Consider the following 21,947-nt stretch of genomic DNA (forward strand, 5'->3'; position numbering starts at 1 on the left):
TTGTGGCCCCGGGGGCTCCTCCAGCGTGTCCTGTGGCTGCTGGTGCTGGGGCGCCTGGCTTCTGCGGTGTTCCCTGGGCTTGTTTTCTTCTTCTAAGCCTGTCACTCTGGCTCCTGTTGGGTTGGCCTCCGGGGTCTGTTGTCCCTGCTGCCCTTGTCGGTCGGTCCACGGGGAGGGGGGGGCTCTCCTGGTGGCTCGGCCACTGTTGCCTTCTGGCTCGGTGTTCACTGGCTCCTCCGGCTCCGCTTGTGGTGGCTTCGGTTGCCGGCCTGTTCGGGCTTGGCTAGGTTTGGGTTCCTGTTCTGGTTCCTGCTGCTCTCCCGGGGGTCCGCTTGCTGGTGGCTGTTGTGGCATTTTGGCCTTACCCTGGTGTCCTTTCGGGGCTCTCTGGGGGTCTGTGGGTGTTGGCTCCGTCTGACACTCCGGTGGCGTTGTCCTTTGCCGCTTCCTGGGTGGGTCCAGGTTCTGGTCCTTGTTCCTTGGTTGCCTGCGTCCTGTTTCTGTGGACTCTGGTCTGGGTGCTGGGGCTGTCGGCTCTCTGCCTCTGTGGGTGACCTGTGTGCTGGCAGTTCTGTTATGCTGGGTCCTTCCTTCCTCCTGGGTTTTCTCTCTCCTTCCCTGGGTCTGGACTGTTGGTGGGTCTTTGGGGCCTCCCTGTGGTGGTCCTGTTCGTGGCACCGGGGTCGGCCTGGGTGGCCCAGTTCGGGTCTCTGGTCTGGGGTCCCGGGTCTTTGGGGGGGGGGGGCGTCTGGCCCTCTCCTGGGCCTCTGGCTCTTCTGTGTGCCTTACCCTGCCCTGCCTTTTACGTAGTTCGGGCCTTTCTGGTGCGGGCTCTGTGGGTCTGTTCTTGGGGGTTGTTGGTTGCTCCCTGTTGGCCTTGGGCTCCTTGTTTTCCCCTCCTGTTCGGGTTGTGTTTCGCTCGGTGGGGGTTCCTTCCGGGGGTTCCGTGCCCTTTGATGTTCCGTGCCCTTCCCCTGGGTTCTGTGCGGGGCTTGCCCCTGCTGCCTGGCGGTTGTGCGGCTGGCCTTGGCTGGGTTGGGGGTTCTCGGCCGGCTGGCGGTGGCTCGCGGGCTTCCCGTCGGTCCTCGTTTCGGCTGTCCTATGCTTGGTGTTTGCTGGCCTTTGGGCCTGGGGTTCTGCTCTGGGTGTTGTTCCCATGGTGCTGGCCTCCTTTTGGTGTAGCAGTTCGCTCCTTCTGGGGCTCTTCTGGGATTGTCGGTGGCTCCTCTGCGGGTGCAGGGGGCGGCTTTCCTGCTTCTTGGTACTCCTGGCTTCCTTGCGTGTTGCCTGGGGTCTGTTGCCTGGTTTTCTTTTCCGGGTCTGGTGTGTTTGATTCACCGCCCTGTCGGGTCCTTCCCTTCGGGGTCTTTGCTGCTGGTGTTGGATGTCCTATCCGTTCCACCCTTTGGGCTCCTTGGGGTCTTGGGTTGTGGCTCTCGGGCCTTGTTTTTTGGTTGCTGTCGCCCCTGCAGGGCGCTTGGGGGTGTTGTGGGCCCTGTCTTGTGCCTTCCCTTCTGTCTGGTCTGTGTGGTTCTGCTGGTTTTGGGTCCGGTTCCGTCCCTTTTCCCTCCGGCGGCTCGGCGTTTTCGCTCTGTCATAGGGTGGTTTTGGCCTGTGTTCTGTCCTGCTCCTTCCTTGGCTGTGGCGTCTCGTTTGCTCAGTTTGGCTGTCCGGCCTCTTTTTGCTGTGGTGCCTGCTGGTTGTGGTGTCCTTCCGGGTGGCGGACTCTGTTTGTTCGCTTTGGTCCGGCTCCGGTGTTTGCCTTCCCCCGCTCCATGGGGTAGTTGGTTTCGGTCCCCAGCCTTGGTGGCTTTTCCTCTGGTGGGGGTTTGGGCTTCGGAGTCTTGTCCTCTTTGCGAGGCCAGGGATGTTGATCTGCTGTGTTTGGGGCACTGTTTTGTGTTCTTTGTCACTCAGTTTTCCATCTCTGTTTGCTTCTGCTTGCTATGTCCTCAATTGTGCTGAAGGAAGGCGAGGGAGGGACGGGAGGTAATGCATCCATTTCTAACGATAATGGCATTACTCCTAGTCCTACTCCCTCGCCTTCCTTCAAGGACCCTCCCTCCCTCCCGGTGCGGTTTAACTGAGTGCTAGCTCGGCTTGTTTATGTACAGGTGGAGGTGGGGGCAGGCAGAGTTTTTATACTGGGGGTGGGTCTGGGTGGGAGGCGGGGCCTCAATTGTGCTGAAGGAAGGCGAGGGAGTAGGACTAGGAGTAATGCCATTATCGTTAGAAATGGATGCATTTTACCCAAAGTTTCTTTTTTATTTAATACGATCCCCCTTTATTTTGACCCCTCCATATTAGCGAAGCTACAGGCGGATATCTCTTCCTTTATTTGGAACCGGCATCTTCCGCGGATTGCCTGTAAGAAACTTAGGAGGTGCAGAGAGAAGGGGGGGTTGGCTGCCCCTGATCTGCAGTTGTACGCCTGGGCATTTCAACTCTCGCATGTTAGAATGCTTTTAAAGATGCCTGTGGATTCGGGAGTGGGAGCCCTGCTCTCAGCTTTGCTTGATGGGGAAGGTCTTAGCCAGTCAGGTCTTTTGTTTAAATTTGGCAACCAAAAGTTTAAAAAAAAAAATTACGTTGAAGATTTTGCAGGGTTTGACAAAAACGTGGGCAAAGTTAATGGTCAACTTAAAAGTTAGCTATTATGGCTATAGGACCCCTCTTTGGGGTCTTCCTGAGAGCACTTTGTGGCTGGGTGATAGTTTGGCGGCTCCGCTTAAGGAGGCAGGGATGCTAGTTTGGGCGGACTTATTTTCAGAGGGTAGTTTGCTTCCGTGGGAGTGTCTGAGAGATAGAGCGGGTCCTAACCTTTCATGGTTTAAATATATGCAAATGGCTGGGTGGACTCATTCCTTCTTGGCTCGGCCATCCTTGGCAAATAGATTTCCTATTGGAGGCTATAGTCATTTAGTATCCCAGATGGTAGATAATCCACCGGCCAAGAAGGAAGTCTACCTCTGGTACAATTTGATCCTTGAGGAACTGGATGGGGACTTTTTGCTACCAGACCAGCTTTGGGGACCTACTATGCCGGGTCACAATGTAAAGGATATGTGGAGCAACTCATTTAAAATTTTGTGGGATCTTGTTAAGCCGGCATGGCTGCGCAGAAACCATTTGTTCACGCTCCACAGGTCTTACTATTCTCCCCTCAGACTCTCAAAATTCTCACAAGGGAACCCTGTGGTTTGTCCTAAATGTGGTCTACCAGCGGCTTCAGATGCCCACATGTTTTTTGAGTGCCCTCGTTTAACTATTTTTTTGGATGCTATATGCCACACTCTCTCTAAATCGTTAGGAAGTCAGATCACCCTAGACCTTTCTACTGTCATCTTTGGGCTCTCGGCCGAGGTTCATGGGCAAGCAAAAAGTCTCCTGTTTTATTCAATTCTACTTGCCCGTAGAGAGATCTGCAAAAAGTGGAAAGACTCTGTTCCGCCCTCACACATCAACTGGCAGGTTTCAGTTTTGCAAGTGTCTAGAGTTGATCTAGTAAGATCTGGTAACCCAGCTAAGAGAGTATTTTGGCACCAGTTGGATTGGGGTCATTGACTTAACAGGTTTTTTTCCCCCGGTCCGATGATAACTCATCAATGGTGCTTTTGAACCCGAAGAGCCCGGATTCATTTCTGGGAGATATTGGTTGTACTTGCACCTTTTACTGGCTAAGGTAGTGTTTGCACTCCCTTTTTGGTTTCTTATTTGATGGTCCCTGAGGACATAACATATCTGAGGGTGTTGGTCCATTCAGAAGCGTTTATAACCATACCCTGCCTGGTTGTTAACCTGAGACAGATTGTAGTGTCCCAGACGGTGACCTCACTTGAAACCAAGGTGATAAATGAGGACAAAAAAAAGTAGTTCAAAGTATCAATGGGACCCTCAGTTCCCAGTAACCAGGACTCCATATCACTCATTGGGGAATTCAACACTAACATATTTTGTTTCACCTCAATCATATATGATTTAATTGCCCTAGTCGTCTTTTTTGCCACCATAGCACATTTTTTGACAATCACATCCAGGGGTGCCATCATGCCCCTCTGCCCCTTGCCAGTTTCTGTGTGGCTATGGTTTTTGTATACTTGTCTAATGCCCCCCTTACTTCATGGATTGGGGTTCTCCCATGCAGGGTGCTCTTTGGGTATTCTGTTCCTAATGGCAAGGCTGCTATCTCTTGTGGCTTGGGTATGCCATGATCCTCGTAGTTGCTACACCTTTCCAGGTTCATACTGCAGTGCGATGGCACAGATAAAGCCAATGCTCGCCACTTGGCACCACAGGTCTCCCCTCTTCCTTTGTTTTGTGAGTTGTGCATCATCCTTCGCGAGTCCTTGGAGTTCCAGTTCTACCAGATGTGCTGAGATCCCAGAGGCATTCCTTACACTGCAATAGTCATTCCACCGCTAGCCTTGGAAAGGGCTTCCTCCTGGTGTCACGTCTTGCACACCCGATGGACTGCTAACTACGTGAGTTTTACCACCCGTCATGTAAAGGTTTACTGCCTCTGGATGGAGTGGAAGTTGCACTCACTGCCAAGATTCTCATTCTTGGTTAGTGCTCTTAAATTGTGTTTATCACCAAATGGAAGGCGATTCATGCTGATTACAGTGAGGGTATTTCTGCTATAAAATAACAATCTGAATATAGCAGCAGAAGCTGGGGTAGTCTTGTCTACAGAATTTTCTCACTCTGCATGAAATGCAAGTAGTGAGGCGGGAAACTGTGGCTGATACAAAGGAGAACTAATCATGAAGATTATTTAATGAAAGACAAGGAGCTGGACTCACTTGCAGAACTTTCAAAGGATAAGGCCCTAATATGATACCTCCTGAAGTCTTCTAACTTGTGGGCACCCATTTTTGCCATGTGGTTCACAGAGATTTCAGGTACTAGGAAATGTCCCTTGTACTGGCTGAACAGTAAAATAATCACACTATACAAGACAGATCCTCAAATTCACCCCAATTCATAAAGACTCATAAGCCGTATTAATATAGACTGCAAAATAGATTCTAAACTAATTCTGCCATCAGCCAAGTCTTTATCTTCTTGCATATTATGCACAGATATATGATGGCAACTTCTCTGCCTCTGTATGTGAAATCTCTGGATTTCATTTCAGCCTTGGACCTGGTCCACGGGGCAAGACTGGGAAAATCTAGAAAACCTGGCAATTGATGTGGCATTATTGACTATTGTGAAAATGTGCATTAGTCAGGAACCACTGTTCAAGTAAGAGTGAGGCAAAAAGTTAGGCTGGGCAGTCCATTTTCAACTTCGTGTGCAGCAGAGCAGGGGTGATGCCTGGCCCCACTTTTGATGGCACTATAAATGGATGATGTACAACAGAGAAGTGGCTTAGCAGCATTGCAGCCATAGAAAGCTTCCAGACACCTGTGCGGTTGTAGGCCGATTACTCCATTCTGAATGCCAAAATCCCAAAAGGCTATAAGCTAATCTACGTGCTACGGCAAAGTACTGTACTGAAAATTGATTCAAGAAGAATTCACAGTTTATGGTCTTTGGAAACAAAGGGGGAATCTCAGGAGTTTTATAATGCCAGAACGGGGGCTAAATTGGAGGAAGTACACTCTTTCAGGTATCTGAGGATAGCAGTGCCCGGCACGTGTTGGAAAGTGCATATTAACAAAGCAATACAGAAATCTAAAGATTCGCTTAAAACTATCCTCCAGTTTGCCCGTAGAAATTATAATAGGTCTCCCCGATAGGTTAACAGAGTGGGTCATGCTAAAGTAGGAAGTCACATTGCATATTGGATTAACTTTGGGGTGTGAGCAAAAGTGCAAAGAAAATAGTCCCAGTGAGAGAAATTCATAAAAAAGCTGCTCCATCTGCCATTAAGTTATCCCACCATAATGGAGAAGACTGGTTTTAGTAACAATTTCGTCCATGAAAGATGCCATCTGGCTGCCTTTAAAAAATGGTTAGGGCAGAGCATTAGCTACATGTGTGTGCACTTGTAGCAAAAGGTTGTTAGAACTCACAACAATGCATTAAAAATCCCTAGCAGTCTCTGACAGATTTGTTAAGTGCCTAGTAATACCCATGTCCTCCAGGTACATTTGAGAGAAATATGTGGGTCATAACTTGTTTGTTCCTTTAGTTCAGAACTGATAAGTTGGTTCAAACCTGCACTTGACAAAGGCCCACAAAGTATCTACCAGGTTGTGTTCATATAAAACCTGTACAAATACACACATTTGCCTCTTTGACTTATTAGCATTTGAGGGACATTTTTTACAAAGATGTTTAGATAAGCGTCAAGAGCCCTTCTTTCAGTTGATCATGCTGATCAGTCCATATGGGAGAACGGATGTCTATTTATCAAAGTACCGCAGGGATATCAGAAGAGTTGTCTTGAGCGCCCCCAACAAACAGCACCAAACTTGGGAATGTTGGGCTGGGGGACAGGCATAGTGAGGAAATTATGGAAAGTAAACAGGACCCCTGTAGATCTATTTACTTTGGGGTCCTGTAGGAGAGTAGGGTCTGCTATCCTATGGTCACCCCAAATTTTTGCTTTTTGCTTCACTGGTTTTCGACTACTGAGGCTGTGGGCCTGCTGATCAGACCCCCAGCCTGCTGTTCTCTCACTAAATTACTGACACATGTGCTATAGGCACATACCAATTGGAAATGGACTCCTTGTCAGCCCCTGTATAATGCACTATAGGTGCCCAGGGCATAGGGGCCACCAAGGCCTACCAGGGGCTGCAGCATATCTTTTGCCACCCCTGGCTGGTTCTTAAATTGACACAACTGGCTGATCACTCAGCTGGGGTAAGGTGGTGTAATCACCCCTTGCTTAGATATAGTATCCCTATATCTAAACCTATATCTGGACACATGTAAACCTGTGAGCCACTCCTATGGAAGGCCTCATCAATCCTGGAGGCAGAGTGCGTGGTTTTATGTGAGATGGAGCTCTAGCATGAGCTGAGCCTGTCTGCAGCTGTCGGGAACAACTCCCTAAGCTGTTTCAGGATAATGCCATACCATATACTCTTAAGTGCCTTATAATCCTCGCGGTTAAATAGCAACTTTGGTTTGGCTTTATCAAAACATGTCGTGTAAGGTGTCATACGATTTGGAATACTATCCCCTCGCCAGTTCTGGCGACGGGGATAGCATTCCACCCCTCTAGAGGGGTAAGACATGTTGCTTTACTTAAATGCGGTTAATTTCTCCAAAGACCTTAAGATCCACAAAATGGATGCCTCTGCCACAGACAAATGTCTGGACCCCTGCAGTTGACCGAAACTCAACCAAATGGGTCCTGGACAAAGGGTTTCCTGTCACAGGAGGGTGTCACCGCCCTCCAGACAGGAGATAGTGGATTGTAGCAGGGAGGTTTGAAAGAAACCAGACACTGCTTGGGGCGCACAAGGCTGCCCCTTGCATAATCCGGCCAAACCGGTTCTGGGGCACTCCAGCCCTCGTGCCAGGGCGTCCTGGATCAAAGGAAGGGGGTGTATCCACCCACTTCCTGGGTCCCACCCATAGGGGGGGACCTAGCAGGTAATCACGCCCCCCAGATTCGAATAAGAGTGGGAGCAGTGCCAATGCACATCAGATTTCCTGGAAGAAACATTTGAAACGAAATTCTGGACCCTTCGCCCTCCATCTCAACGTGGAAGCCCGAAGAATCTCCCTTGTGGTCAAGGAAGCTCCTCGACGACCACCTGATTGCGCCCGACATTGCCTGGTTCCGTCCTGGTTCCACCCTGGTCACTGCTGAGTGACCCAGACTCTGTCCCCTCTGCTTTCAGGTACCCTTCGACTTGAGTCCACCCTTGGACTCCACCGGACACTTCATCTTTAACCCGCCTGCAGCCCTTTCAGCTTCAAGCACCAAGAGCCTGCGTGTCAAAACCCGACGCCACTTCGACCCTATGCACCCACTTCCTGTGGGTGAGGTAACTTTGCTCCGCCGGTGTTCCCACACTGGCGCACATCTCTAGGGTCTGTGTGTTAAGTTTTATCCATCTAGGTTCAGCGGAAGTGTCCTTAAACTTTAACTTTACAACTTTTACGCACCATTGGTTAACATTGGTGCGTGCGTGCGCTTTCCGCACATCTCCCGAATCCCGAGGGCCATTCCCGACTTCAGCATTGCTTGTCCTGACTGCTCCCAGCGATTCCCTAGGCCCTAGGCCTAACCACTGCTCGAGTGGCATCTCTTATACCACTTGTTTAGTATATGGTTTGAGTGGCCACCCGCCCTCATCCATAATTGTGCAACTTGTATGTTTAAACAGTGCTTTTGATTTAACGCTTGTGCCCCTTTATTCATAAAGAATACTGGGGATTGTTTTTAGTAATAAACACATATATTTTTATAATATATACTTGTGTGGTGTCCTTTCATTTGGTATTACAGGATTGTATGTGGTAAAACAGCTCGCTTAACACGACCTCTTAAGTTAAGCCTTTAGGCTGCTTAGTCCATGCTACCCCTATGATAGCTTGTCTAATAAGGTTGACTTACAACCAGACACCATAAGGGATTGTTTGTTCTGATAATAGGTGGTTCCAGAATTGGAAACATCACCTATCAGGCCAACTTCTCACAGGTCCTATGATGCCTTTATGCCCTCTGAGATCTGAGGTAGAAATTGCAGTCTCCTAGGTACCAAAAGCCAAGCCTGTGATGGCAGCTGATATGCTGCCTATCACTCTGTGTTGAAGAGAAGATTACTGCTTTAGGGCTTATGTGGTACTCCAATTTTAACATTATATTCTAGGAAGCTGAAAGTAGAAATTTCGAGACAAAACCACAGGTTAAATTAGAGGACAATTTTGTACATTTGTGAGTGACAATAGTTTTATAATTGTATTTAACAAACTCCACCTTTTGTTCTAAATTCTGATTTCATTTCTATGTGTGAATGCGGTGACCCAGTTAATATACACTGTGTGAGTGTTCAGCTTTTCTGCATAAACTGCAAGACAAAGAAGAAATATCTTTGAACAATGAGAAAATAGTTTGTCATATGACTTCAGAAACAGCTTGTCTTTTGCAATTCATGGATAACAATTGCTGGAGAATTAGCATTACTTACAACAATTACATATTTCGTTTCAGAAATGGACTGTAGATAGAATGTTTAGGGAAGCTGAGGCTTTCTTTGTCTCTGTCGGCCTCTTCAAAATGAATGACAAGTTTTGGAATTTCTCCATGCTAACGAATCCTGATGATGGAAGAGAGGTTGTTTGCCATCCCACGGCCTGGGATATGGGAAAGGATGATTTCAGGTATTTAACAAATACTATTATTACCCGTTATATTTATTTACTACTCTGTGCATTTATTGGTACGCTCTATTAGAGAATGGGCATTAGAGAACCATACAAGAGTACTCAGGACAGGAAACATCCTAATGGGGCCCATAGTTTTGCTGACCCAAATTCAGGAATGAGCTGTTTCTTTCTTAGGGACAGACTATTAACTTAAAGCAGTTTAAGAAACAATATGAAGCTCACTTTTTTCTTTGATTTAAGCCAACCCCCTAAACACCATTGGGTTTAGGTGCTGTATAAATGGATTTGATTGGGTTGGATTGGATTGGATTAGATTGGGTCGGATAGGATCGATTCAGGTCAGACTGGACTTAGTGGACTATAATCAGTGTTGCTTTACTCTCTGTTTCCTGTCCTGAATATTCTTGTATGGTGGTTGAACTCTTAGTTTATAACACTTTTCACTTAATGTACAAGGTATACATTCTCGCACAAGTCTTTCAATGTCTAAATCCATGCTAGCCCACCAATAGTTAACCCTAATACTCTCTTTAGTTTTAGAAATCCCTTGATGTCCTTGATGAGCTAATTTAATCAATTCCTCACGAAAACACTTAGTTGGAATCAATTTGGTTCCACAAAACATCAAGCCATCAGACATGGATAACTCGTCCCTCACATTCCAGTATTTCTCTGAAACACCTTGACCTTTTATATTCCAGCCATTATTAATAAGAGAAGATAATTCTGTGAGTTCTACATCAGTTCCACATTCTTTCCTCCATCATTCTTCTTTGATTCCATCCCACTCAATTGCGCAAACCCATTCCAACTCCTCTTTTTCTTCTTGGTCATCACCGACATCGTCTGGTTTAACCAATCTGGACAAGGCATCAGCAGTACAATTACGTACTTCTGGTAAATATTCCACATTAAAATCGTATCCTTGTAAATCAACAACCCATCTTGAAATTCTGCTTGATATAGCGCCCTTACCTTTTTTGTTAAAAAATTCAACCAAAGGTTTGGGATCAGTTCGAACTATAAACTGAGTTCCCCACAAAAGATTTTTTAGCTTTTTCATAGCCCAATGCACGGCTAAAGCCTCCCTTTCAATCACGGAATAACGAAACTCAGCATCTCTAAGGCTCCTTGACAAGAAAAGAATAACATCTTTTTTGCCCTCACATTCTTGCTGAAGAACAGCCCCCAAACCTCTCATGCTAGCATCTGTCACAAGAACTGATTTGGCTGCAGGATCAAAGCTCCTTAGTTTGGGTGTCTCTTTAAGGTACTCTTTAATCTTGACAAATTCTGCCTCACATTCCTTGCTCCAAACAAATTCTACACCTTTACAGAGAAGAGTACGCATGTGAACACACTTTTCAGCAAAGCCTTTGACAAATTTGCTGTAATATTCAGCCATACCCAAAAACTTCATGAGATCTTCCTTATTTTTAAGTGAGGCTAAACTTTCTATTGACTTAATCAGGTCACTTTTAGGCTCTATTCCTTTACCCGATATAGGGCCCGATTATGATGGCGGTTTTCCCGCATCCTCCGGGCCGGCGGAAGCCACCACCGGTCCGGAGGATGCGGGAAAACCGCTGCGGACTGAAAAAGACCCCCAGCCAGATTAGGATGGCTGGGGGATCGTTTTTCAGTCCGCAGCTTTTCCGCCGCGGTCGCCTTCCGACCGCGGCGGAAAAGCTATAACATGGCTGGCGGTGTCTATCAGACACCGCCAGCCATATTATGATGGAGTAGAAAGTATGCTTTTCCACGGTGGCTTTTCCGCCGTGGAAAAGCATACGGACCTTCACTGCGGGGCCCGTTGCGGGCCCCCTGGGTGAAGGGGGGTTGGGGGGTGCACATGGGGGGTATCTATGGTACCCCCCTGCATTTGTATACAGAAATCGGCAGGCACCGCACGGTGCCTGCCGCTTTCTGCATAGAAATGCAATCTATGCATTTTTACCATTGCAGCGGATGCAGCTTGAAGCCGCACCCGCCGCAATGGTAAAAATAGAGGATGTGACCGGCAGGGTGGTGGTCACATCCTAATTGCACAGGAGGGAACTCCGCAGGCCATGCGGAGGTTCCCTCCTACTCTATGGTGGCGGACGGACTCAGGTCCGTCCGCCATCATAATCGGCCCCTTAGTGTGTCTGAGGTAATCTATAGAGATTTTCTTGAATTTGCATTTATCAATCCTGACTGTGAGATTATGCTTGCTAAACTTTTCTAAGACTTCATTAAGTCTCAAATCATGCTCAACATCGTCAAAACGTCATCTTGGTAAATCTTTACACCTTTCTGACCCTTCAAAACTTTTTCTAGTCCCCTCTGAAAGACAGAGGCTGCAGAAACTAATCCAAATGGTAAACGCTTGAAGCTAAACTTACCAAAAGGTGTAATGAATGAGGTATAGTCTCTAGATTCCTCTTCTAGCTTGATTTGATGGTAAGCTGATTTAAGATCAACTGTAGAAAATACCTCCGCCCCTTTAAGCAACATGAGCATGTCTGAAATCTTTGGGAGAGGGTATTTGTCTACCACCACTTGTTTATTCAGTTCTCTTAAATCAATGCATAGACGGAGACTTCCGTCCGATTTGCGAGTGGCTACAACCGGAGCCTACCACGGTGTTCCTTCTACTTCCTCTATCATTCCTTCCAATTTAAGCGTTTCCAACTGTTCCTTCATCTCTTCCCTTACAGCCAAAAGAACCCCACACACTTTACTAGTAAAAGGAACAACTCCATCTACTAATTTTATCTTATGAGTGTAATCATTCAAACAGCCTAGTTCATCTCTGAAGACCTTGGGAAAGAATCTTTCAACTTTAAGGTGTAAACATCACAACCACTCCGTAAATCAATTTTATTAACATTGAAATTTTCTTTCAAAATGATGGGTGGATCACTATTGGGATCCAGCATTACGCCCAGATCTCCTTTGTAAGCTTCATAAACCTTCCCGGAGATGTATCGCCCTTTATACTCAATGAGGCCATTGAAATAACCTATTAACTTAATTGGCTCCCCACCATAAAGTAGGGATTGATGTCTGCTTTGAGCAATTTGATTTTGTCCTTTAAATGATGTAGATAAAATTGTTTGGAAACAATGGTGATTTTCGCACCAGAATCAAAAAGAACATTTTTTCCACAATGTTCCACCATCACTTCATCTATTGGACCTTTCCTTTTATCATTAGAAACTTGAGACGATTTGTCCACAATCTATATCTGAATCTAATGCACTACCACTATCCTCATTCTTGCACACCATATTGACTTTAGATTTGACTTTTTTAAACATACAAGATGAGGAATAGTGTCTGATTTTATAACACATGTTACATCTTTTTTTAAGTGCTGGGCATTTTTTGTCATTGGCAAGGTGACTGACGCTCCCGCACCTAAAACATTTTAACTGTGAATCATGACTTTTGGAGGCAAAGCAACATTTTCTTTCCGATCCAAGATTGTGAGTCTTCTTTTCGTTCTTGTTTTTGACACTCGTATTTACTTTTGTGTGTACCTTTACCACATGTACATTCTCACCCTTACTTTCATTCTTAGTAATCACTTCTACACATTTAAGCGAATGTTCAATCTGTTTTGCAACAACTAACACCTAGTCAAGAGAAGGTTCATCTTTCTGCCATATGTCATCCCCTACTTTTTGCACATTGCACATTGCACCCCAACATAAATTGGTCCCTTATCCTTTCTTCTAACAAACCTCCAAACTTACAAGAAGAACCCAATTTTCTGAGAGCTGTGACATAATTTTCCACTGATTCACCTTCATTTTGAGTACGTCTACCAAAATGGTAGAGCTCAAGTATGGTGCTTACCTTAGGTAAATAATGTCGGTCTAATTTGAGTATGCAAATTTCATATTCGTTCAAGTTGGAATCATCAATATCAGGTAAGTGGTCAAAAACCTCTTGACCCTCCGACCCAAGACAGTGAAGAAGTAAAGCAGTTCTTCTTTCTGCGCTTAAACTAGTTCCACAAACCTTGGCATACCGTTCGAACACCTTCTTCCATTTTTGCCACTTAATAGGTGGGTCTCCAGGGTTAGATAGAAAAAATGGTGGGGTAGTGTCCCAGGAAGGGTCTGACTAGGCTCGGGTCGGTAGATACTGAGGGGCCTAAGGGGGGAGAGGTTAACGGAGATACAGAGTCTTTTATCAAGGATTTCAAAGAAGGTTTTATTTTAATATAACAGCGTCTTTGTCGACTCTTTATCCTTTCTCTCGCAAATTCTGCTGGGTCAAAGGGTGGTTTTCGCGAGGTATCCAGTTTGCTGTCTTCGTCTCTCTTCTTCTCAGCCTCCGGGGTATGTAACAAGAGAAAAGAGAGACCTCGTCAGACAGCAGTAGGAAACCACAGTTCGTAGGGCCAGGGGTGAGGGAAACCAGTGACTGAGTGAACCCTGTACACGTTGTGTGAGGGAGTGCTCGTGCTGGAAAGGATGCTAGAAGGGGAATTATCTACAGGGGACTGTACAATCAATCGGGAGGCTGGACCCGTTGAGCCACCCAATCCGCTACGCGGCCCCGTACCTGTTGTAGCCACGCCCCTCCGGTGGGTGCGTGGCGGGTCGAAGCGTGAGTCCGTTGGCCTCCTGGCTTCGTCTCAGGTCCGGTGTTCCTTTCGTCTCGTCTTCTCTCTCCTTCTCGCGATCCTCCTCCATCCTCTGCTCTCGCTTCTCCTATCTCCTCGGGAGCGTCGTCCGTCGTTTCCGGGGCTGGGCTCACATTTGACCTTCCTCCCGGGCCAGTGATGGGCGGGGCTCCGTCGTTCCAGGTTGAATAGTTAAAGGGCCCGCATTCCCCAGTCGGGCCTGTCCAATAGGATTCCTGCTCCTCTGTCCATGCGGGTTCTGGCGGCTGTAGAGAAGTAAAGGTAGTGGGTAACAAGGGAGTGGAGTCCCACCAATTACTATACTGTTCCCTGTCCGTATGGCCCGCTCCGTCACAGGTAGCTACGTTCTGCATGGTAAATTGAAATAAAAATTGAAAAGTGTTTGCTCAAATGAACAAATGTATATGCAATGAGAATTTCACCTGGTCTACAATGAATACCACAAAAAGGAAAATGTGAAACACCTCTAGCAATTGTTATAATAATTCTAACCTTCTAACTTCCTAAGAAGAAGACAAAGTTTTATTAATAATCACCATCCTCAGAAGCTGAAAAGGAAAATATCGTTATTGTCAACTTAAAAATATTTATTATAAAAATAGTTAATGTCAACTTAAAAATAAATCCACAGGGTGGCGCTGTTACACTAAACATTAATGTGCAATGTTGCACTAAATGTTAATATGCCCTACACATTAGCGTTAAAACGGAAGTTTTAAATTTCATAAGTATCCTTATTTTCTCTAGGAAATATTGTTAATGCCGACTTAAATAAATAAATCCACAAGATGGCGATGTTGCACAAAGTATTAATGTGCACAAAACATCAACGTGAAACTTAAAGACTAAAAGTTTATAAAGATGCTTATCTTCTTTCTTGAAAAAGTACCAGCCTTACATGCGATCGTTTAAATTGAATCCCTTTGAAGAAGTCCTCTCGCAGTCCGATAAAATAGATTAAAGTGGCTGTCACGTAAACGTGTGAGTGTGACGCTGAGACGTCACAACTAGTTCGGCAGACTTGTTGTCGAACCTTCTGCGCTAGGACTGAAGCTTTTGTGTAATTACGCCATGCTGAGAATCCTGAGCGTCCCGAGCGTGATGAGAGAATGCTCGTGGTGAGTTTTGAATGATTACAGAGTTCAAATGATATCAAAGTTGAATTTGTAGATGTAAAATATACGTTGAAATGCTGATTTTGAATAGGCAAAACTTTCAACATGTAAAGCGGGCTTCCTTAAGCTCCGAAAGGCAGACAAGCAGTAAACACTGTAATGGACACCTTACAGATGAATTCCTTAGACTGTATTTTAACGTTTTCTCAAGCCAGATGAAAACGAACAAGATGAGACTCCCATTGTATGCCAAACATTGTACCAAAACACGCAGCAAAAAGAGTCTCGCAACCAATTATAAATCACCTCGAAATTGTAATTACTCGAGGTAATGTAATTTTCTTTTTTTCTTTAAGAGTCACATAAACAATTAACTCAGTTTGTTGATCCTAACTTTGTGAGCAAGAAATAACATTTTATAACGATAAAGATAAATAAAAATAGCTCCCAACAAAGTTTTCAGGACCATGTAAAAAGCCCACATCGAATTCTCCCAAGCCTCCAAGGAAAGATTAGGGCGAGAAATGTGGCAGATGCTATTTTTTTTTTAATACAAAAAAAATAGTGTGACTGTTGGTAAGAGTAAGGAATTACTCACAATTGTGTCCAATTCAAGATGACGTGGAGATGAAGATTGATGTCCAAGAAAGTTTATGTCTAGATGATTTTCCTAGATGTTGAGATCTTCCTTAATTCTTTGAAATTCCTCAAAAGTTTTAATTCCAGTTTCTACATCCTGCACATGTGATGTATCTGTAATAATCAGGACAAAGCTGGTGTGATGAAGCCAATGTAGGTTTATTCCAGTAGTAGATAAACATGTACAAATCCCCATCAACAGTCCCACCGGGAGCAGCCTGCTAGCTGCTCAGCCCCATCCATCCAACTGTCATTCAGCTCCAGTCATCCAAGCATTCCACACACAGCCCACACACCAACATTCCACTCAGAACATTCACACAGGCTGAGCAGCTAGGGACAAGTTAACATAAGAGATAGATAGCAATGGGAGATTACTACAGTATCCCATCCTCGTCACCAGTGTAAAGGTATCTAAATAACATTTCTGGTACAGATTGAAGTTGAAGAAACTCAAGTTTATTGTAGAAGAAATAAGATCCCATCCATCAGGTTATACAAGTCAGATGCAACTGACCAACTCTCCACTTCAGAGTGTTCCATCTCCATGGAACTACTCAAGAAACAATAGCTTCACCAATAGCAAATGCTTAAAGGGAAACCCACACTATGTACAAGGGAAATAAATAAAGAATTATGCACATTACTACACAGCACTTCAGCTTAGGGATAGTCTCTCCTCAGTCTCTCTGGTTCCTCTCCTCAGCAAAGGTTTCTTCTTGTTTCCCAAAAGTGATCTAAAGTTCTGGGGTCTGGGCGCCCCTTTTTATACACAGTTTCTCTTTGTTCTCTGAAGGCAGACAGGCCTTTGCCTAGTCCACACCAGTTCTGGTCAGTCCTGGAGCACTCTGTTTACATGACACTTTCTTTCCTTTCACAGAGCAGGGCAGGGACATCAGACACACCACAGGAGGGGGAGCCAGCATTGTGGAGGGAAGGCACAGCCTAATTCAGGTCCCAGGTGCAACTCCTCCCTCCCATCTGCATGCGGATCTCTCTATTCAGCCATGTGCTGACTCACCCTGTCTCCTGGAATCCCCCAGCCCCACTCACTCAAACTCCAGACAAGGAATACACAACCTAGCAGAGGCAGGCCTGGATAGTTAGACAAGAAATTACCTACTTTCTAATAGTGGTATTTTCAAACACAGAGCGCCCCATTAGGATGGCGGGGGCGATCCGCCCGCGATCCGTGCCGGAATGACCCCCAGCCATATTATCATGGCTGGGGGGGTCCGCGGCAGACGGAAAGACCGTCTGCCGCTTTTCCGCCTGGTCAACATGTCGACCGGGCGTAAAAGGGTTCTCTCTGGTGGCGGTATCTATCAGACACCGCCAGCCATATTAGAATGGGCATTTTACAATGCCTTTCCGTGGCGGCATTGCTGCCACGGAAAGGCATGCGAAGTATGCTTTGGGGGCCTGTTGCGGGCCCCCAGGGACTCCGGGGGGTGAGGGGTGCACATGGGGGTAACTATGGTACCCCCCAGCAGTTCCATGCACAACATGGCAGGCACCGCCTGGTTCCTGCCATGTTGTGCATGGAAGTGCACAGCATGCCTTCCTGGCATTGTGGCGGGCGGTGCTGCACCGCCCACCACAATGTCAGGAATGCTGGTTGCGCCCGCCACTGTGGCGGGCGCATCCTAATTGCATGCACGGGACCCCCGCCCTTATGGCCGGCGGTCACTTTCTACGATGGGATGGCGGGCGGACAAAGCCTGTCATACTAATTGGCCCCAGAATGTTAAAACCAACTTAACTAAAAGTTGATTTCATCATTTTGAGTTCAGGCATACTAAACTCTAATTTCTACCTAGTTCCCTGAGTCAGTTAGGATTATAAAATGTAATAAACATTCTGGCCTATGGGGAACAGGTAGCCTTGAAAAAGTGAAAAACGAAAATGGCTGTAATTCACTATTAGGACATGCAACACATATCAGGGCTTGTCCTACCTTTTACCTACAATGCACCCTGCCCTTGGGCCTACCATAGGGGTGACTAATATGCAGAAAATGGAAGGTTTAGGGACTGGCAAGTGGGTGCACTTGCCCAGTCAACATGGCAGTACCAGACTGCACACAGGCTCTGCAATGGCAGACCAGAGACACACTTTTACAGGCTGCTTCTGTGGGTGGCACAACCAGTGCTGCATTCCCTCCAGCAGCATTTGGTTTACAAGCCCTGAGCACCGTACTAGGGTCTGACAAGTAACCAATCATGAAATCACTATTCCATACATCAATTTACCATAGGGAGCACTTGCACTGTGGCACTGAACAGCAGTGGTACAGTGCCCAAAGCATCTCCAGCAAAAACAGATGAGGCAGCAGCAAAAAATGGAAGGGAGGCCCACTCCATGGTGCCAGGACTAACATTCACCCATTTAGCTCCTCAGTTTCATTACAGAAATTACCTATGAGGCGGGAAGAAGAGGTATGTGTCATGATGTAAAGGTGAAACTCGCAGAAAGAGGAAGTTAAGACTGATATTTAACATTAGCCAATCTGCCAGATTTGGACAGACAATAATATCGAGTTCAAAAATTTGGAGGGGTAGAATATCGACCTGAAGGTAAGAAATGTCATTTTTGGTAATATCGAAGTTGGTAATATCGATAGCAAAAATATCGATGTTACTAATATCGATATTAATATAAGTGTTATGTATTTTATTATCTATTTTAAATGTTTGTTTTTATAATTTTTGTTAATTATTGTATTCGTTTTTAAATATATGTATTATATTTTTAGAAGTTAGTAATAATTTATTTAAGTAAATTATGCGTTTTAGTACCGTAGCGGGTTGTGGGTTTGTAGGGGAATAGGGTGGGAAGTAATTTAATTGTAATTAAGTACATATGTAATTTTTATTTATTGGTATTGATAAATATGTTTATGTTAATTAGTTATTAATTGGTAATTAATTTTATTAATTGGTAATTAATTTTTATTAATTGATTATTTGGTAATTATATTAAGTGTATTAATTCAGGGGGGGGCGTGGCCGACCGAGCAGCGTAATGGCCGCCTAACGTGCGAGCTCCGCCGGCTGCCGCTATTTATCCTTTCATAATCCTGCTGTTTCGTGAACCAACCGAAGTGAAATGAGCTCCGACAGTGCCTGATGGTCTGGGGCAGACTCGACGGAAATCTGAGCGTCCTGGGGTGAATATAGCCGGCAGGGCGATCTCCGACTGGGTGGACCGACGCGAGCTCTGCCCGCGGCCTGCCGTCTGTGGGACTCCGGTTGGGATCCCTGCGCCAGGAGAGACCGAGGCTGTGTAGGCCTGACCGAGACGGAGCTTGGGCGGACTGGGGAGGAGGAGTGTCCGTGTCGGCTGGTCCGGCTTCCCGCTACTGTGATCGCCGAGGCTGCAATCTCCAGACAAGCAATCCTGAGGCGTACCAAGTGACTTTGAGCCGGCGAACTTGCCCGATTGCGCGGGCCGCCATTTGAGAGTGCCGACATTTTGTACCGGGCTACGTGACCACGTGGGGCGGCCTAAGAAGAAGATCATCCAGGCGTATTCTGCCCTCGCTGTTGACCGGAGATACACTCTGGGACTTGCGGGGATCGCGGGGGCGCCAAGTGAGACGCTATACTTCCCTACACGACGGAGCACCTGTCGACTGGAACCTACGTGAACACGGGCTGAGCCTGTTGCTGCGCTTCACCAGTTGGTGCCTTACTGCTCTCCCCCGCGCCGGACCCTGCCCTGGCACGAGGGTCGCTTACTGAAAGGTGCAAATCATGGGGAAGGGCGACCCTCGCCAACCAAGGCTGACATTCGAGCAGAAAAAACAACCCAAGCCCTCAGAGCAGGACTCCATGGCGACTGGGGGGTCACCCCAGAGATCTCCCCCAGACGAGGATGTTGCTACGATAATGCTAGAGGTGCGCGCCAGCTTAAAGAGTATTGACGCCAAACTAGACGCCATGACTGCCCAGCTCGACAATGTGCGCTCCCAAGTTGCCACGCACGAGACGCGCCTTGATAGCCTTGAGAATAGACACACTGAGTGCTGCAAGTTCCAACAAGCCACTAAATCGCACTTCACTGCCCTGGAGAAGAAAGTTGAATGGCTATGTGCTAAGGCTGATGATTTGGAGGCGCGCTCCAGGCGCTGTAACGTCCGGGTCATAGGTATTCCGGAGACCACGGTGATGGGTAAAATGGAGACCTACATCACGGACTTGTTGCACAAAGTTTTTGACCCTAACCTGTCGCCGGTTTTCACTGTCGAACGTGCCCACAGGACACTGGCACAGAAACCTCCGACTGGAGCGCCGCCGCGTCCGATCCTAGTGAAACTCCTCAATTACCAAGATAGAGACTTGATACTACGCCTGGCTCGGGAAAAGGGAAAGATTACTCACAAGGGAAATAACGTCTCCTTTTATCCGGACTTTACACCCTTGGTGCAGGCTGCTCGAAAAGAATTCCTTCCAGCCAAAAAACTGTTGATGCAAGCGGGCATTCCTTATTCCCTCATGTACCCCGCCAAGCTGAGAGTTCACCATGATGGCACTGCGCATCATTTCCTTGATGCGAAGTCAGCTATGAAGTTTGCCAAGCACATAAGCGGGCCCAGAAGCAAGTGGAAAACTCAAACTGAGACGGAGATCGACGGCCAGCTAAGTGATAATGATTGATCTGTCGCTGCATATCAGATTGCTTTTCCTGATCCTACTACCGGGCCCGCAGATCCCCGCGGAGAACTGTAAGACTGTTCCACACTACGGGTTGAGTGTATTGGTCATCCCGGGGGACAACTGTTGGATAATTTTATATGTTGTGATTGGCCACATGGCATAATGGTTAAGTTGGTCGTACTAATTGCGAACAGCATTAATTTGTTTAGCCACCCTGTGCAGACGGGGGTGCACGCTCGAGATGCCACGCCCTCAAGGGGTATCTCCCAAATTTCTAATGTCGCAATGTTCAGACGCCTTTGGCGTCTTCGGGGGGGTATTGACACAACCTAATTGGGGGGTTGGTGTGGGAGGTGGGAGGCGTTGGGAATGGGATTGTTTGGCGCATCGTCAGTGCTTTTTTCATACACCTAAATTACTTAGCATTTGGGGTCATAATGGGGGTCAAATGTCTTGCATATATATCTTTCTAGGCAGTGTACAATGGGAGTGACCAAGATTCTTACCTGGAATATACGTGGCTTGGGGGACGGCAGGAAGGCCAGGCTGATGCACGGGTATCTCCTCAGACATAACATAGATATATGTTTCCTGCAGGAGACGCACATTAATTCCACCTGCTCTCCTAAACTTAAACATTCTAGATGGGGTGTCGAATACTCAGCTATCTTTTCTAACTATGCCAGAGGTGTAACTGTTCTTATACGGCGAGGCCTGGACTGGAGGGAACATACTGTGGCAAACAATAAAGAAGGTAGATATGTGATTGTACATGGTACCCTGCTGGGCAGGAGAGTAGTCTTGGCCGCTGTGTATGGTCCCAATGTAGACGACCCCGAGTTTTTCAGGGAACTATGGGCAAAGATTGCGATACTAGACTGCCAAACGATTATTTGAGGCAGGGATTTTAATGTAGTTTTAGATGATTCCATGGACAGACAGGGCCTATCCCGGACACTCCACCCACACGCCAGTAGGGCATTACAAGACATCATAGACGAGGGCTCACTGGTTGACATATGGAGATCCCGCAATGCACAAGCGAGAGCAGGTACATGCATTACTGCACATCATGCGGCCTGGTCCAGGCTAGACTTTTGGCTGGTGTCTGGGGACGTAGCTGCATGGACGGTAAATGTGGGCATCATGGCACGGTCCCTTTCAGATCACGCACCTTGTCTCTTGGAAATTTATGTGCCAGGGGGCCCCCGCTAGGGCCTTCTCGTGGCGACTCCCGCCACATGCACTCCAGGATGCAGCCTTCACTGAAGAAATTAGGCAAGATATTTTGGATTACTTTGCTAATAACGTGGGTTCCGTGGACGCAGAGTCGACCTTATGGGACGCTTTCAAAGTGGTTATTAGGGGGCAATGCATTGCGAGGAAAGCAGGTGTGTTGAAGGCCATTAGGACTACCATAGCTGGCATAGAATGTGAGTTGAAGCAGCTTGAAATATTGTTTTGTGCTGAACCCACCCCGGACCTAGCTTCCCGAGTAAAAGCTAAGCTACTTGACTTTGCGGAGGAAGCTCAGCGTGAGGTAAAATTCTTGGGTAAGCTGAGGCCCGACGTTATGGAGAGGGGGACAGGCCCAGTAGA

At 46.7% G+C, this 21,947-nt stretch overlaps 1 protein-coding gene across 1 annotated transcript in view; it reads left to right on the top strand.

Moving 5' to 3' along the window:
- ACE2 (angiotensin converting enzyme 2) overlaps positions 1-21,947 on the top strand; it is a 637,108-nt gene that overhangs the window by 315,168 nt on the left and 299,993 nt on the right. The window contains exon 8 of the mRNA XM_078657651.1: positions 9,122-9,291. Coding sequence (XP_078513777.1) covers positions 9,122-9,291 — 170 coding nt within the window. The remainder of the gene's footprint in view (positions 1-9,121; positions 9,292-21,947) is intronic.

The sequence above is a fragment of the Lissotriton helveticus genome, chromosome 8, assembly GCF_964261635.1.
Source record: "Lissotriton helveticus chromosome 8, aLisHel1.1, whole genome shotgun sequence".
Taxonomy (NCBI): Eukaryota; Metazoa; Chordata; class Amphibia; order Caudata; family Salamandridae; genus Lissotriton; species Lissotriton helveticus.